This window comes from Brassica napus, chromosome A6 (genome assembly GCF_020379485.1).
Source record: "Brassica napus cultivar Da-Ae chromosome A6, Da-Ae, whole genome shotgun sequence".
Taxonomy (NCBI): Eukaryota; Viridiplantae; Streptophyta; class Magnoliopsida; order Brassicales; family Brassicaceae; genus Brassica; species Brassica napus.
In genome coordinates, this window is record NC_063439.1 from 26,061,732 (window position 1) to 26,078,022 (window position 16,291).

At 37.0% G+C, this 16,291-nt stretch overlaps 4 protein-coding genes and 3 non-coding genes across 8 annotated transcripts in view; 4 read left to right on the top strand and 3 right to left on the bottom strand.

The window, feature by feature from the left end:
• LOC125610036 (E3 ubiquitin-protein ligase MARCHF3-like) overlaps nt 1–107 on the top strand; it is a 1,357-nt gene extending 1,250 nt beyond the window's left edge. Inside the window, exon 6 of the mRNA XM_048781691.1 lies at nt 64–107. Within this exon, the coding sequence (XP_048637648.1) occupies nt 64–107 (44 nt within the window). The remainder of the gene's footprint in view (nt 1–63) is intronic.
• A 1,440-nt stretch (nt 108–1,547) lies between these two features.
• LOC106369330 (110 kDa U5 small nuclear ribonucleoprotein component CLO-like) lies at nt 1,548–6,071 on the bottom strand. Of its 2 annotated transcripts, none has more exons than XM_013809474.3 (11): nt 5,918–6,071; nt 4,878–5,664; nt 4,729–4,797; nt 3,425–4,618; nt 3,239–3,337; nt 2,965–3,123; nt 2,735–2,820; nt 2,452–2,650; nt 2,259–2,369; nt 1,957–2,163; nt 1,548–1,870 (listed from the first exon to the last, which is right to left on the bottom strand). In XM_013809474.3, exons 2-11 carry the CDS (start codon nt 5,607–5,609, stop codon nt 1,772–1,774), a joined length of 2,955 nt encoding a protein of 984 aa, XP_013664928.2. In that variant the 5' UTR covers nt 5,610–5,664; nt 5,918–6,071; the 3' UTR covers nt 1,548–1,771. The 2 variants fall into 2 exon arrangements, with proteins under 2 accessions (XP_013664928.2, XP_048637228.1); XM_048781271.1 differs by having other exon boundaries at nt 4,878–5,622; nt 5,917–6,010.
• Nucleotides 6,072–6,314: 243 nt separating this feature from the next.
• On the bottom strand, nt 6,315–7,246 carry LOC106363878 (TOM1-like protein 2). The gene is made up of 2 exons (XM_048781272.1): nt 6,899–7,246; nt 6,315–6,771 (listed from the first exon to the last, which is right to left on the bottom strand). The coding sequence occupies exons 1-2, from the start codon at nt 7,163–7,165 to the stop codon at nt 6,433–6,435; spliced, it is 606 nt and encodes a 201-aa protein (XP_048637229.1). The 5' UTR covers nt 7,166–7,246; the 3' UTR covers nt 6,315–6,432.
• Nucleotides 7,247–9,172: 1,926 nt separating this feature from the next.
• On the top strand, nt 9,173–10,808 carry LOC106365437 (protein PHYTOCHROME KINASE SUBSTRATE 1-like). Its single transcript, XM_013804869.3, has one exon. It carries the CDS (start codon nt 9,440–9,442, stop codon nt 10,679–10,681), a length of 1,242 nt encoding a protein of 413 aa, XP_013660323.2. The 5' UTR covers nt 9,173–9,439; the 3' UTR covers nt 10,682–10,808.
• A 1,290-nt stretch (nt 10,809–12,098) lies between these two features.
• Nucleotides 12,099–12,171, bottom strand: TRNAF-GAA. Its single transcript has one exon. It is a non-coding gene; the product is annotated as a tRNA-Phe (tRNA).
• Nucleotides 12,172–13,961: 1,790 nt separating this feature from the next.
• TRNAA-AGC lies at nt 13,962–14,034 on the top strand. The gene has a single exon. It is a non-coding gene; the product is annotated as a tRNA-Ala (tRNA).
• Nucleotides 14,035–16,218: 2,184 nt separating this feature from the next.
• Nucleotides 16,219–16,291, top strand: TRNAA-AGC. The gene has a single exon. It is a non-coding gene; the product is annotated as a tRNA-Ala (tRNA).

Genomic DNA, 16,291 nt, shown 5'->3' on the forward strand with positions numbered 1-16,291 from the left:
TCTAATTCAATAACTTGTAACGCTCTGACCCCTGCTAATGGGTAACCATGCTTGCTCACTCAGTCACTCCCATGGGCACACTCCCGGCCGATGGTTGGTGTGTATAATTTATAGAAATTTGAAAAAAAAAATATTTATTTACCTCGTAATTTTTCCATGTTTGGTTTTATTAGCATGATATCATGAACTATTTTTTCATATGTTACTCATCTTTTTACTTTCAAACACGATTAATTTTAGATTTTTTGAATATATAATCAAAAAGATAGGTGTATTCTAGTGATATTTATATTCAAATCAAATCTTTCAATATCATTTACCACAAATCGAAATATTACATGAACATTATTACATCTTGCTAATAATTCATGGATGATAACAATACCATTTATATGCGATTTCAGAACCCTTACAGAGCTTTCAAAAACGTAAAAATATTAAAGCAATTAAGATGAGTTTAAACCCTATATTAAGCTTTATTTTTATCAAGGGAGTAAGAGTTTTGGAATGTAGTATAAGAGTTTTCTATTTGTGTTGGACGTGAAAAGTAGCTTGTGTTTGAGGATGAGAATCAAACACGTAAACTGTGGGGGCAAGCTTAAAATGCTGCCATTCATATGTGAGCTATAATATGACTAATCAGCATATTTTTATTAACCAGCATATTGGCCATTGGAGGTTTTTGACGAGAAGGGAGACAATTAGGTCATTGGAATCTCTCTGAGCTTCGAGATCGACACAAACCTTGGGGAGAAGGAGAAAGGATGAGGTGAGAAACGAAAGCATAGGAAGGTTTAGGAATCAATACTGAGATCGGAGGAAGCTTACCTGCGAGTTTGGGAGAGAGAGAGAGAGAGAGAGAGGAAGAACAACAACCCGCGTTTGAGTTTGCTTTTTCTTACCCGACCCGGAGCTTTTTAGGTTTGGTCCGAAAACAAATCGATTTGGCCAATAACATTTATTTTTCTGGTTCAACAAAGTAAAAAAAATGATCATCTTTTTTCCTATAAATTTTTTGAGAAGTAAGCTTTATATTATAGCTAAATTATATTTCAAATTTTGATATGTCAATTAACGTTAATATTTATGAAAACATTAAATAGTGTACGTAAAAAAGAAAAAGAAAATGAGCACTCTTCGTATTAATCGTATACATCAACAATAATCTGTTTTTGATTATCTTCTCTTTTTTTGGGGTTCAATTACATTATATTTTCTAATTTATAGTTAAGGTTTAATGATGTGATGTGTTATCCAGTGTAAAAAAGAAGAAGAAGAAAATTATAGTTAATGTTTAAATTCAATTTTTATGTAATTGTCATTGTTAAATATTAACACACATCTTAATTTTTTAATATTAGCACCTTTTAATCAAACTTTAAAAGTGTATTTGTAACAATTTTTTTATTAGCAAAAAAAAAACAATATTTATATTTTGTCGAAAAAAGATCCTGCGAATCACGTGCACATTACTAATGTGACATTAGTAATATCCCCACCTCTAGTGTCATGACGATGGAATATTGCGTCACCAGTACGATGGAAAGTTAGCTACTCACGTGAAACTTTTACGCACCAATAACAAGTCCATTGACAAAGTTAACTGATAAACGACATTACAAGAGAAACTCCTATGTTAGCAGGTAAAACAAGTACTAGACGAATTTGGATTTGGTTATTTCTTGTGTTCTCCTTTCACACACATAAAAGAGATAGTCGAAAATACTACTAGTCCTTCATATAAGCTCGCCATTTTAGATAAGAGACGATCTCACATCATCTGCAGATGCAGATCACCCGTCTGCTGCGCTAACTCCACCATCATTGCTTCATCGAAGAACTTGTTCCCGCTTACGTCCTCACTCATTCCCTACAAAACCCAGCACCATATAAATGATCGTTAGAGACTGAAAACTGATGAAGCATATTATACTTCGAATGATATGGAGCATATACCTTTCTACGGCGGGTCTTAACCATGAACTCACGAGCAAGATGCTGGATGGGGGCTGGCTCAAGTGGGCGCAATAGGATGGATTTGTCGAGAGGATCTCCTGGAACTATGGCCCAGTGGTCAAAGACTGATACGCAGAAGGCTTGTCCCTGTGTGTGGTATCTGAGATCCGTCTCAAACCCGAATGACTCTATCACTGGCAAGAAAGCCTGAATCATCACGACAACAAGACAATCGATCAATGAATCACTCAGTTAGATGAGATGATGGAACACTTGTTATGACATATTAAAAGCAAACCAACCTTCACGATATACGCCGGAGTTCCGGGCTGAGGAACATCCGATGTCACGTGCCCACGTCTACGTGACAGAACCGTGTAGATGGCAGTGACGCAGTCTATTGGTGTTTGTATCTGATACCAACAAGTCAATTGTTACAAAAGGAAGAATGTAAAAGAGCAAAAGGTAAGGCAAAGAGTCTATAAAGTATCATACCTCCACATAGTAAACAGGTTCCATAAGCCTCGGAGTCGCCATGAGAAAAGATGAGTAAGCTACCCGACGTGCTGTTGGAATCATCTGACCAGATCCTCGGTGCAACGGCTCTGGTGCTATCCAGGCATCTACAATCTTGAACTTGACATTCCTGATGGGCTCATCACACAGTGGTCCTTCTCGCGCCCCCCACTGGAACCTGTAAAAACATTTAAACGAAGTTATTCAGCCGCAGCCAACAAAATGGAGCCAAAGTGAAGTGTGGCAGAAGAAAGACGATTACCCTTGAACAATGGAGTCTTTCACTGCCATCATCAAGTTCTTGTCAACCTCAGTTGGGAGTGTGTCATCCAGCAAAATATTTGGACCCTGATCAGTAAGAAATCAACAGTCAAGATATGAATTAGCCAAAACACGTTATGCTTGCTAGAGCCATATCACAAAGCAACCATAAAGATAAAGAGACCGCTCAAAATTTTCGGGATTTTAAGAAAACAAACAATGCATTTTCACCTGTTTGTCAGGGCCAAACGCCCAAATGGAACGCGCTGCAAGTAGATCCCAGTCATATTTCGTCTTGAAGAAGTCCCCGAGTTGTTTCCTGTTCCAGTCAATGCTTACGACACCATTCTCAATGTCCTCTGCAAGTCCTCTATCCAATGGCTCTGCGATCTTTAGCATGTAGCAGATATTAAATTAGTCACAGAAGTAACTGTACTTGAGCACTGTACCAAACATCTCAGTCCTACACATAATGAGTAAAAGAGAAAAGGGAAGACTCTCTTACCATAGTTATTTTGTTCTTTTTGTTCGGTGTCTCAGCAAAACACTTCATTGACGAAGATTCAACCACTGTCTCACAGAAGGAGACAACCGGATCTGCAACCTACAAATTTAAGAAAGTGAAATGAATTTAAAGTCCCAAACAAACAAATCACAGTCAAAGATCCAAGTAAGAAAAACAATTAGATACCTTCACTTCGACCTCTGAATAGAGCTCCCTGAGGTCCTTCATGATAGAATCCAGGTACAACTCCCCTGTGCCTAGAATAGTATGTTCACCAGACTCCTCAACTTTGGTAATAGCAAGGGGATAGCTTTTGCTAATCTTCCTAAGCCCTTCCACCATTTTAGGCAGCTCACTAGGATTCAAAGGCTCAGTAGCAGTCTTGACAACTGGAAGGGTATTAAACTGGAGAGCCCGGAATATGAAGACATCTTCGTCATAGTTCTCGTTGCAGAGAGTGGCAGTCTTCATGATGGACGCATCGACACCTTCGATAAGCACCCACGAACCGGGAGGGGCGCTGCTTACAGGTATTCTGTACCTGGCTTGATATATCCACAGCTTGGTCACTTCTTTTACAGTCATGTCCTCTTCATCTTCAGGTGAATACCCTTCTCCTAGTACACGTACGCTTTGCCCTGTCTGAAGCGTGCCGCTGTAAACTCTTCCGAACACATCAAACACACTAGTATCTGATTTGGGGTACAGCTTTGTCACATTAACCATGAGAGGTCCAGACGGATCACATTCTACCATTGCTTCATAAATGGCAGAATCTTTGGGTCCAGTGTAGGCGTGGTCCACTTTTCTAGCTGCAGCCTCTTTGGGAGAAGGAATGTGCTTTACCAACATATCAGTGAAGCCTGATGACGAACCAAAGACTGAGCTACAGGCTAACCTAAGTAGAGGTCTGACGTTCAGCTTATATGCACTATTACTCAGGGTCACTCCTAGTTCTGCAAGGGTGGTCTCTACACTCTTCTTGTGTTCACCTATCACTTGGCTGTATATCTTGTAAAGAGGCTCCAGAATAAACTGAACAAATGCTCTTTCTCCACCACCTACTGGAGGATTTCTCTTGAACGCCCTAGTATCAGGGTGATAATACACATCTCCCCAAAGCTTAGATGCAAACTTATCCACGTCCATGTCCACCCCATGAAGCTTCGAATACAGTTTAGCAAACGACTGCAGAGTGAAGGACCATCCGGCAGTACCACTGGCAAAGCAAACATTCCCAGCTGCAGGGTCTATAAGGGGTAAGTTTCCAGCAGTCGTCGAAGCAGCAGATATGTGGTTATTAATGACTTCAATTGTATGCCTCAGCTTGTAATAAGCATCCCTTGGAGGCAGTTTGAGCTCGGTTATGAGTCTGTCAACCTGTTGGAGAACAAAATTCTGACATATTACAAAGGTCCAGTAGAATGTCTAGAAATATAAATCTCACAATGCATCTCAATTTACACAATAAAGAAAGCATGGAAATGTACCTTGTTGATCACAACAACAATAGGAAGATGGTCCTGGATTGCATGTCGAATAGCTCTCTCAGTGTTCACCTAAAGAAACACATGTCGTTAATACAAGTAGCAAATTTCAAATAACAACTTTAGACTTATAAAAAGAAGCAAACACTTACCATCACTCCTTCAGCAGCGTCAACAATTAGAACAGCACCATCAGAGAGTCTTAAAGAAGCGGTCATTTCATCAGAGAAATTCACATGACCCGGGGTATCTACGACATTGCACAGATATGATTTAGACCTGCTGTCCTCAAGGACAAGAGACATCGGAACCGCCTTGATCGAAATATTCCTCTCCTGCTCATCAACTCTGGTATCTGTATACTTCATGTGCTTGTCGTTTTTAGCATTAAAAGTAGACATATGATGCGTCTGCTCAACCAACATATCCATGAACACAGTCTTCCCATGCTGCAGATGCCCCACAAGAGAAACGTTCCTCACAAGCGCTGGATTAGACATAAGACCAACGAGAAACTGCGTGGACACGTAGGTAGTAGAATCCTTCACCCCGACCTCGAATCTGAGGTCTCTGACAGGTTTGATAATGGGCAACTCTAGAGGCTGCTCGTCCTCGTCCATGACTAACGTCTCAACGTCCTCCCCGTAGACTTCCTCTGCGGTGGGATAGTACTTTTTATCCTCGGGGAGAACAATCTGGTTGTCCATCTCCACGTCATTGATCGTTGTGATCCAGCCCCCAGGGGGATGTTCTCCATCTGATCCATCATCTTCAGGGTGCTTATCCTGAAACTCCGAATCTTCTATTTCATCATCGCTCTCTCTGTCGGACTCGATCTCAGGTCCAATGTAGTTGCCGAACTCATCATACAAGCTATCATCCATCTTTTAATGTCAAACAAAATCTAGCTTGATAATAACCGCAAAACCACTCTCGGATCTGGAGAAAATGCCAAGGAGTAAAGAAGATTCAACTATCAAAAAAAAACTAAGGATCCTCGCGTAGTTTACCAAAGCGTGTAGTACCAGGCAAAAACCTAAGCTCGAATCCACTAGAAACTTGAGCTAACTTAGACTAGAGCAAAAACCTAAGCTAGAAGAATCAACTATAAACTTGAGCTTAACTTGAATTAGAGCCCAGAAATTTCTCGAGACGATAGCGCAAACAAAGGTTAAGGAGTGAGAGGACGAACCAGTTGGGAAAGAGCGAGATGCGAGCTAGAGGCGACGAGTGTAGAGAGCGAGAGGTGGGAGAAGATTGCTCGGCGATTGTCTTCGTCTTTGAACGGAGCCGTCGAAGAAAGGGGGAGAGATTTTATCAAGTTTTAAGTAGAAGCCTCTAGCTAAGAAAGAGGTTTTCAGGAGCTTTTTTTTTAAATGAAAACCTCTAGCCGAGATAGAGTTTTAGTCGAGGTCAAAGTTTTTTTTTTTTTTCCCCTTCAAAAGCCTAGAAAATACACCACATACATACGGTATCTAACCAAAACACCTCGTATAAATACACAAAACATGTATGAGAATACATAAGGTGTCGGGTGAAGATTCACCTACGGTGTTGTGATGTCAATAAAAAAGAAAATGAAGCTAAACAAAGGTTCCACAAATGTATAGTCGAAACTCGAAAGTACATTTCAGAAGAAAACATCAAAAGAACAAGAAACTTTCCCCAACGTTCTGTCGTATTAGACTTGCTCATTTCTCATCTTCATCACTGGCTGGATAACCCGAGTTCTATTTTCACCTGCTGCTTATCTTCTTTACCAGTCTTGTTGGAGGATCCTGGTGTTTCACCTGGATGTTCATCCTTTTGTTTCACAAGCTCTTCTTCTTCTGTTGGTTTTGGACCCGATGATTCTTGGTCCACCACGGACGCCTTCTTCTCAGTTTCATCAGTCTTCTCGTAACTCGATAAAACGCGTTGCAGCTCATCGTTCAGATGCAGAGCCTCAAAAAGAACACTCTCCTCGTCTGTTGTGCTCTCTATGATCATTTGAATCAACGGGTGTGACTGCTTGCATTTCTCCATCAGGCTTACCGTTAGCTCGTCCTGTAACCATAACATATACAAATATACAATAAACACCATTACTTATCTTTGTCCTTTCAATCTAGATTCCAGACTCAAAAGAATTATTCAAGGAAGTAACAAAATCACACATAGAAAGTGAGATTACCTCTCTGTGATTCGGCTTGCCTTCAGTGTTCAACATGCTAGAGAGCAACTCGAGGCTGTTCCTTGTAATCTCAATCTCTTCTTTCTTATCCTTGATTGATAAGTTCCCAAAGTTATAGTCAAAACCACCATCATGGTCTCCACGAGCCTGTTCTTGATTAGGAACCGGATAGCTACCAGGTGGAGGTACTGGAACAGGCCGTTGCATAAGAGACTCCAGAGAACTTTGTCCTGCTCCTGCCATTGGATTCTCCTCGTTACGAGCCATTACTTAATTTACTAATATATATGCTCGTCAATAAATATATATTAAGTTAAAAAATATATCAGGGTGAACGGAATCATTTGTAATATATCAGGGTGAATGGAATCATGTCTTGAAACATATCGATATTATATTTTAATAAATGGCCAATCAAAGAAACTGTGTTATAACATTTATAAAATACTAGATTATCTCTAAGCGTTGTTTTGTTTTTAAAATTAACAGAAATGTTATTTTTGAATTATATAATTTACAATAGAAATATATTATATTGTGAAGGTTATGTTTAATAGTAATTAGACCATTATAAGTGGACAATCTCTCAAACTTAGGATTATTATAAATTTCTCAAAATTATTTGATTATATAATTAAAAATAATAATAACACATAGATATATAAGAAAAACATGTTGCTTTAGAGTTTCTAAACTGTTGACCGAAATCTCTTCCCAATGGGAGTTATATATGAAATAACAAATTTTAGGGGAAATCTCTTCTAAACATATTGCTTTAGAGTTTCTAACCATTATGCAGTTTTTGCCATGTCTAGAGAGCATAAAATAAAAAGGATATAAATAAAGGTTCATTGAAAATAATTTTACTAAGCAAAAAGAATAGGGGTTTGTAGTTTCACTAACTTGGACTTAACCTTCATCTCCTACCTTGAATGTTTTTTACAACTATTGTTGTGCAATCGTTTTGCCAGAATATATTTTTACTCGAGACTTGTCGATATGGGAGTGTGGATATGATTTTTTTTGTTTGGAACATGTATGGATATGATCATTAGAATTTTTGAATCTATCTGGGTAGAATCGTAGAAACTAAGATTTTACTGAGAACCGAAGGAGTAGTTGCAAGGAATTTAAGAAATTATTATTTTGACATAAATTTATAGTATCGTTAGTTTTTTAGAAAATATTAGCAGTTTCAAAAGTTAAAAGATCGTGGATACATAGTTGAAAAATATTAGGAATTTTTCTATTTTATATAGCAAACAATAAATAAAATTACGGATGTTTTTTGAATTTTTTATATTTATTTTTTTAATTATAAATTACTTGCCACATGTCAAAATTTGATTGACCGTGTGACTTGTGCTTTAGTATACAAGGGATAATATCGATATGTTTCAAGAAAGAATACACAATAATTGCTTTATGATATGTTTGATATCACAAGGTACAATCCAATGTATTTCTTAATATATATCACATAAATTATACAACAAATTATTACATTGAATATTATTATTTTAAGAAAACCCAACTCGATAGTCTTTGTCAATATCTCCCCATGCAACAAAATACGTACATCCCTCGTGCTTCCTATTTTTTTTTTGTATTTTTGCTCCTCTTACATCCACTAGTTTTTTCTTTTACTTCTCTTAAATGAAAAATAGGAATTAAAATCCGAGTTAATCCAGATCCACTTACAGCTCAATCCCCTAGCATGCATGGCTTCACCACTGTGTCCAAAATCTTGACATTTTAAATGACATATTTTATCTGTGTGAATGTTTATCAAAGATTTAAGACTTAAGAGCATAATATTGTACGACTAAGAGCTGCATTTGCAAGTTAGGGGCTGCATACAGTATCGTTTTATGTTGGTTAATTATCTTATCGTAAGCATCAAGCAGGTTTAATCATTAACTAGGTAGTTTATAGTTAAACTGCATTCTAGTTTAGATTTCCATTGGGTTGTGTCTGATGAGTTATCAACTTATCATGCATCCGTAATCGATCCGTCTTAAATAATTTGCACGACTATCAGTCGACATGAATATATATATATATATATCATGTATTCTTCGCAATATGTAAATTAAGATTTATATTAGTACGATGTGTTCTTTTTGATGTTTAATGAAAATCCTGAAAAATATGGTTGCAGAATCTGTTTATTTAGATTTTGAAATTGTAATTGAAATCTTCAAAGCGTAGTCCGTATAATAGTGTTTGGAATGTTAAGAGAAAAAGTAAAAAATAAACACCATTGAAGTCACGAGGTAACATCATCTCTCTAGCATTCCTTCATGATATAAAGGATTGACAAACATTTATTCACGAGATATATTTAATCTTCAATTCACATGCAACAAACTGGCCAATAACTTAAAGTGGAACCCAGTCACACTTATCAGGACACATAAGCTTCGACGAAACCAGCTTTCAACACTTTTGTCTTGTTTCCTTATTTATACCCTAATCTAATTCACACACAAGCAAGGAAAAAACAAGAAGAAAATCAAGCAACCCACAAACAAACAAAAAATGGTGATCTTAACACCATCATCTTCTTCAACACCAAAAACATCTTTTGATTTCACTAAGAACACCAACAATCACAGTCTCAGTGTCTCTGTCCCGTCTTCTTCTTCTTACTTGAGAAGCAAGGAAGAAGCTGTTGTCACAACCAAGAAGCTCATAGAACCATGCGAACCCCTAAACATGAGAAAAGAAGATCAAGAGCTTGGCCATAAGACGAACAAGGTGATGAAAGCTCCGGAAGATCCAGAGATTGGTGTGTTTGGAGCTGAGAAGTACTTCAACGGAGACATGGATTCAGACCAGAGTTCTAGTGTTCTGTCTCTGACAAACACAGAAGTTGAGAGATTCGTTGTTGATTCCAAGCAGAGCGAGAAGAGGTCTACTGGAACTCCGAGTGTCCGCTCTGACTCAAGCTGGAATAGTCAGAGCATATTACTTCAGAACAAATTGGTTAATAGCTGCAACAGTTCCTTGCAGGAGAAGAAACACAATAGTGATCACATTCCAAAGGTGAACAATAGTAAGAAGAGTTTTATCTCAAACCTAAGGTGTAAATGCGTGTGTACTGATGGGAACTCAGTCGATGTCGATGATAAGATCTCAGTTAAGATTCAGAAGCAAGAAGAGTTCGTGCAGAGGAAGGCTCCTGAAGTGTTTGGTTCCCCTCTAAACATTGAGAAGAGGGTTTTTGTTCAGAAGAAGCTCACAGTTCCTCAATGGGAATCAAGAATAGAGGAAGAAGACACAAAGAGTGATTCGAGCTCGGATCTTTTCGAGATAGAAAATCTTACAGGGAAACCAAAACCTATTCTTGCAAGACAAGGAAGCGATCCAGCTTCACCTACATGTTATGCTCCAAGTGAAGTTAGCATAGAGTGGAGCATAGTGACAGCAAGTGCAGCTGATTTCTCAGTTATGTCAGAATGTGCAACAAGCCCTGTAAGAAGAAACCGATCTTCTCAGGTTCCTCAGATCCCTACTAATACTTACATCGATAAAAACGCACCGCAGAGGCAGAAATCAAGTAGCAGCGGAAGGGTTGGTTTCTTGAGCTGCAAGAGTCATAAATCTGTTATGGTTTCTGGTGATTCAGACAGAAGAAGTAGCATGAACAAGACATCCATGAGTTATGTTCCGAGATTCCCAATGGAGACTACTAAACCTAAGAGTTTTGAAACACGAAGAAGGGTCAGCAACTGCTCCATTGCCCATACACCATCATCTCTTCTGTACAGTCAGTATTGATTGCACAGAAAGTTAAAAAAAAAAAATATTTCAATCTATGATGACCTCTTCTTATCTGTAATGGCTATTGAGTGAGAGAAGATTTGTAAATTTTTTATTTAATGTCTTATTGATTTCGTCTTGATCATAAGGTCATCTTCCTCTCTTTGCACCCTAACAAAAGCATACTCAAAAAGTGACGTGTGTGGTTAGAAAGTTAATACAACATTCTTCTCAGTTAAAAATACATACATAATGAAGAAAAATGATTACACAATTAGCAAAAAATGTCCCTACCACGTTTTGTTATTTTTGGATTTAGTCTTAAAGTATAGAGATGCAAGTTTTGTCTTAAGCCTTCAAGAGTTTGTCATAAAGTATTAATAGTAAACTTGAATCAATATTCAATGAAAGTGTCATCTTACCTAACATATCTAAGATCATGGTCCTGATGTGTCTGAGATAAAGGCAAAGAAGACAAAGAACCTTAACTGTTTGATTGAAAAATAGGTATGAAGTAATGTGAGATAAGAACCAAAGGGAGGGCCTTCCTTACTAAGACAATAAATGCAAATCAGATGTATGTCTTTGTAGCCAACTCATAACCTGAAAAGACTGAATTTATCCAAAGTGATCTTATCCACACTCCATTGAACCTTCCCTTCAAAAGAGAAAATTAAGATTTCAAGAAGCTACATGGATGAAAGAAAGATGATGATCCCAGACATCAAAGCTAAATACAGTATGGGTTTGATTAAAAACCAAGAATATCTTGATGAAGATAAGTATTGTAAATTTGTATTTTTCTCAAAAGAGATGGGGAAATAATTGAGACATCACTTATTTTCTTATAAAATAGTGGAGCTAAATTGAGAAATCAAAACGTGATCTGACTACTCAAGTCTCCATATGTGGTAGAGAAAAGAACAACAAGAGCAAGAAGACATTTCGAGTTATACAAAGGCAGAACACAAAAAAAATAATACTCGAGTTTGGTTTCTTTGTTGGCCATGTAAGGCAAGTAGGTAAGGAGAATCCAATCCCACATGACAAAGAATGTCTAAGAGAAGTTATTTTTAATTCTTTCGGAGTTCGTGGTGAAACATTCACTGTTTTATTGTAAGAGCTGTTCCCAAAGAGCCACATGAGAAAGGAGAAGAGTCTTGTGTGGTCTCTACCTGCATTAGTTCAGGAATTTATGTTATGACCTGTATTGAAGCTACAACCTATTGAAAACAAAATGGCCACAAGACAGTAAAACTAAGATTTCTGAAGTTCTCTATGGAGTGTGTTAGTTACTGGCACCTTCCACGGAGAGAAAAGAATAAAGATCATATGACAATATCATAGAAGTTAACAAATGAAAGGTAGATGAGCCTTTGGTTACCTAACAAGCTGGAGATCCATAATGTTTTTTTTTTTGAAAAAAAATGTTTTGTGCGGTGAGCGTGGATCGAACACGCGACCTTCAGATCTTCAGTCTGACGCTCTCCCAACTGAGCTATCCCCGCTTGCTGATGTAGATCCATAAAAACCTTCTCATCATTAATCAAAAGGATTAGACCTGTAAAAAGGATGCAAAGTACTTGTAAACAAAAGAGAATCATTGATAGCAGCAACAAATTCTTTCTTCTTAACAAAACGTCTGGAATCACACACAAATTGTGTAGGTTCCTTTGGCGAGTATATGTGCTTTCATCAGCATCTCAAACATTTACTACTAAATATTATTGCTTTTTATGAACCAAATATTACACATAAACATGTAGCTTGTGTAAGTCATCGCCCATCCTAAACAATATATTGATCAGCTTCTATTCACATATCACCAAGTTGTATTTATATTTAAAGATTTACTCAATTAGTTAAGAGATTTTAAACCATATTCTCATAGTTCCAAAAGTACGGCTCTCAGTCAGTAGCATACTAATTATATCTTCAATTCTAAATAAGGTACCGACTGTTTTTGAGAATTTACGTTAACTGGAGCGGTTTTCTACAAAGCAACTCCGAATATACTTTTGAGCCTCTGTCACAAGGACCGGTTGTCCATGGATGTTAACGCTAAAACATATGCAGCATTCCTACATATGCTTGGCTGGTTTTAACAAAACATTATGGGCTTTGTAGTTGGACTTTATAAAGTTCAAAATGATTCGGCTGCAACTGGTTTTAAGTTACAGGAATATGAGGAATATTAGGAATTCAAAAAAATGGAATACGAGTAAATGGAACAGTAGCAGTTATAAAAATAAATGGAATGAAAATATAAGTATTTACTTAACATGAATGGTAGTTATTTGCAGGAATGTAGTGGAATGAAAATAAATTTATTTTAAATTAAATAAAAACTCTAATTAATATAAAAATTTTATTTTATTTTTCATTCTTTTCATTCCTTACATTCACGAGACTTTTTGTTGCTGGATGTTTTTCAACTATATTCCGTTGCATTCCACTTTCCATTCCATTACATTCTTTGCAATTTATTTTTAATTCATCTCAAATGGTAACATTTTTGTGGAATCTTCATGAATGACTTATTCCACACAATTCTATTCCAAAATATGTGCATCCAGTTACAGCCGGAAATTATACTATGTAAATATGTAATCGGTGGGTTGAGTCGGCCCATGTAGTATAGAAGACATTGACATCTCTCAAAAAACCCCAAAAAACCCTCATAGCAAGCTATCTTAATTGATATTAATTTAATAAAAACAGATACTACACTTGATCTCAGAGAAATGTATGATTTGTATGAGCCATTGAACTTCCCTACACAACCTTCGAGAGCGAGCTATTATTTTTAAAACCAGACCGACCCGATAGTTGAACCGGGTTCGACCATGAACTGGTTACATAGCCGGACTGGGTCTTATAACTGGTTCGACTATGAACCAATCATGTAGCCGGATTGAATCTCAGAGTTATTAAACTGATAAAAAATATTAAACTATCAAAATTTATAAACCATCCCTATAAACGTAAAACTAGCTTATATTTATAATGTTTTATGGGCTAAATTCATTTATATTTAATTATGTATCATATTTACTAATATTACTTTTAAATTTATACACTAGAAATATATCAAAAACATATTATTGAACTAGGTTTGATCCGGTCGAACATATTGAACCGTGACATAAAAAATTATCCGGTTCAGTTTCCGGTTTGGTTTTAAAAACACTGTAATTAAGTTCAAAGCCAAATCTTCTTTTGGGTTCTCCTCTTTTCTTAAGCGATCGTTTACAATTTATGAAAGTATTATATATAATCAATTCAATTTATTTTCAGTGGGGATGTAGCTCAGATGGTAGAGCGCTCGCTTAGCATGCGAGAGGTACGGGGATCGATACCCCGCATCTCCAATAGTTTTTTTTCCGAATATTTTCTCGTCGGCTTACCGGGCCTTGCTTCAAGCCCAACTATCTATTCCATTTTTTTTGTTCCCATGTATGTGTAAGGTTACTCAACGTAGCGAACTTCCTTGCAAGAGAAATCAAAAGAATAAAAGTCTCCGTGAATTAGGGTTTTACTTCACCGTCACACAGAAGAGAAGGAAGGTTTGTGGAGCGGAACTTGATTTGATTTTCAAACAGTAAAACGATAACGATAATAATAATCACAGTCTCTTGTGAGTTAGGAGGGTTCAGGAAGGTTTGTGTGCAATCTTTCAATATGAGAAATCTCATTGAATTGCCTGATGATGTATTGGTGAAGATTTTGTCATTGCTTCCAACAAAAGAGGCTGCAGCAACGAGCGTTTTGTCAGAAGGAGGATGGTTTTCTCTTTGGAAACAACAAGATGTTGGTTATGTTGAGCTTTGTAAAAAATGTTCTAACCTCTGGATGTTATATATGTACAATTTTAAGTTGGTTGCATCACAGTCTTCCGCCGACCTCTTGGAAAGTTGCCAACGAGGTAGCTGCAAGTTTTTTCTTAGAGAGAGATCTTCCTCCTCTACCAGAGAAAATGGGCTTTGTTAGTTTGATATATTTTCTCAAAGACCAATCGTGTACTGAGTGCAAAGGAAGAATACATACACATAGAAAAGTTATCATTTTCAGCATAAAGGAGTTGAGAAAGACACACGCTATTATATGGACCAAGTTGGAGGAAAAACAGGAGGGTCAGATTGAGTACGTTACTAGGCGAGAGACTAAGGTAAGCTATTGCATCTCACTTAACTAAGCTTTTGGTGGTTTGTTATCAACTTTGTCTATTTTCTTTCTACATTTTAGAACATTTTCTTAGATCTTTTGGTGTATTTTTTTAGTACTTTTCAAGGACTTTAGCTTGGTGATTTTACTTAGGATTGTGAAATACTGAAATATATATTATGTTTTTCGTGTAACTGAGTTTTCCAGTTTTCCACTGTGAATTATATGTGATGGATCTCTCCGCATGTATATATGTAACTCATTTATTTATCTCATATTGATCATGCAAAGGATAAAGCACTCTCAAAGGCTAAGGTCTCTTGGTCTTTTCATCCTTTGGTATGTTTTGCTCTTATTTGATTTTGAATTAGAGCCGGTCTTTGGGCAAATGTTCTTAAAGCATGAGAATTCTAGCGGTCTCTCCATCTAGCCCTCCTCATTTTGTTGTTAGACGTGTACCTGAAGGTTCTTTTGTTGCAAGGGCTTATACACCAATCCTAAACCCCGTCTCCTGCCTTTGGTTCAGTGAAGTTGATCGGTTTACATCACGATATCAATTGAGTTTTTGCATACACTTACCTTAAACTTTAGAGACAGAATCCGGATAGACCATTACGCCTAAGCATGTTTAAGGTAACGCAAAAAAAAAAAATACATGCTAGAGTTTGGATCATCGGTTTCATTTCAATCGTGCTGAAGAGATCAATAAACATGGAATTCATCTCCTCCTACTGCTTGATTGATTAAGTGAAGTAAAGACCTGTTTCTATATATTGTGTTTTCATAAACTAGTCAATGAAGCAATATTTTGTCTACTTTACAACTTTTTTACAATTTTTTTTATGCCTCTAGTATAGTTTTGAAGGAGATGAAACATGGAAGAGGGACATAATTGCCATTGTGAATGAGCCAAGATAGAATATTTGGTAATTTAACTAGTTGCTGATTAAGGTTGATTTGTTTGAACTAATTAAACCCTAACCGAAGCAAATGTTATTGTGCTCAGTGGCGGAGCTACCGTTACGGTAGGGGGGTCATATGACCCCTATGAATTCTAATGAAAACAAATTTTACTTATGGTTTAAACAACAATTCTAATGAAAATTGCAAAAGTTATGTTATGTGACCCCTATAATATATGATTTGAATTAAAATGACCCGTGAAAACTGTGGCTGGCTCCGCCACTGATTGTGCTAGTAAGCGACTAAAAGTTAAAGACCTGCAAGGAAAGAGTTCTAAGCTGAAATATCTTTATAACACAAAGCAGAAATATACAAAAATGTTAGTTTGCCGTTTGTTTGTCGGCTGTTCAAAGCTATATGATCTTTTCTTCTTAAGCTATTGTTTAGCTTTCATTTGTTTCAAATAATCAAACAATTCCAGCATCAAAGGGGATGTAGCTCAGATGGTAGAGCGCTCGCTTAGCATGCGAGAGGTACGGGGATCGATACCCCGCATCTCCA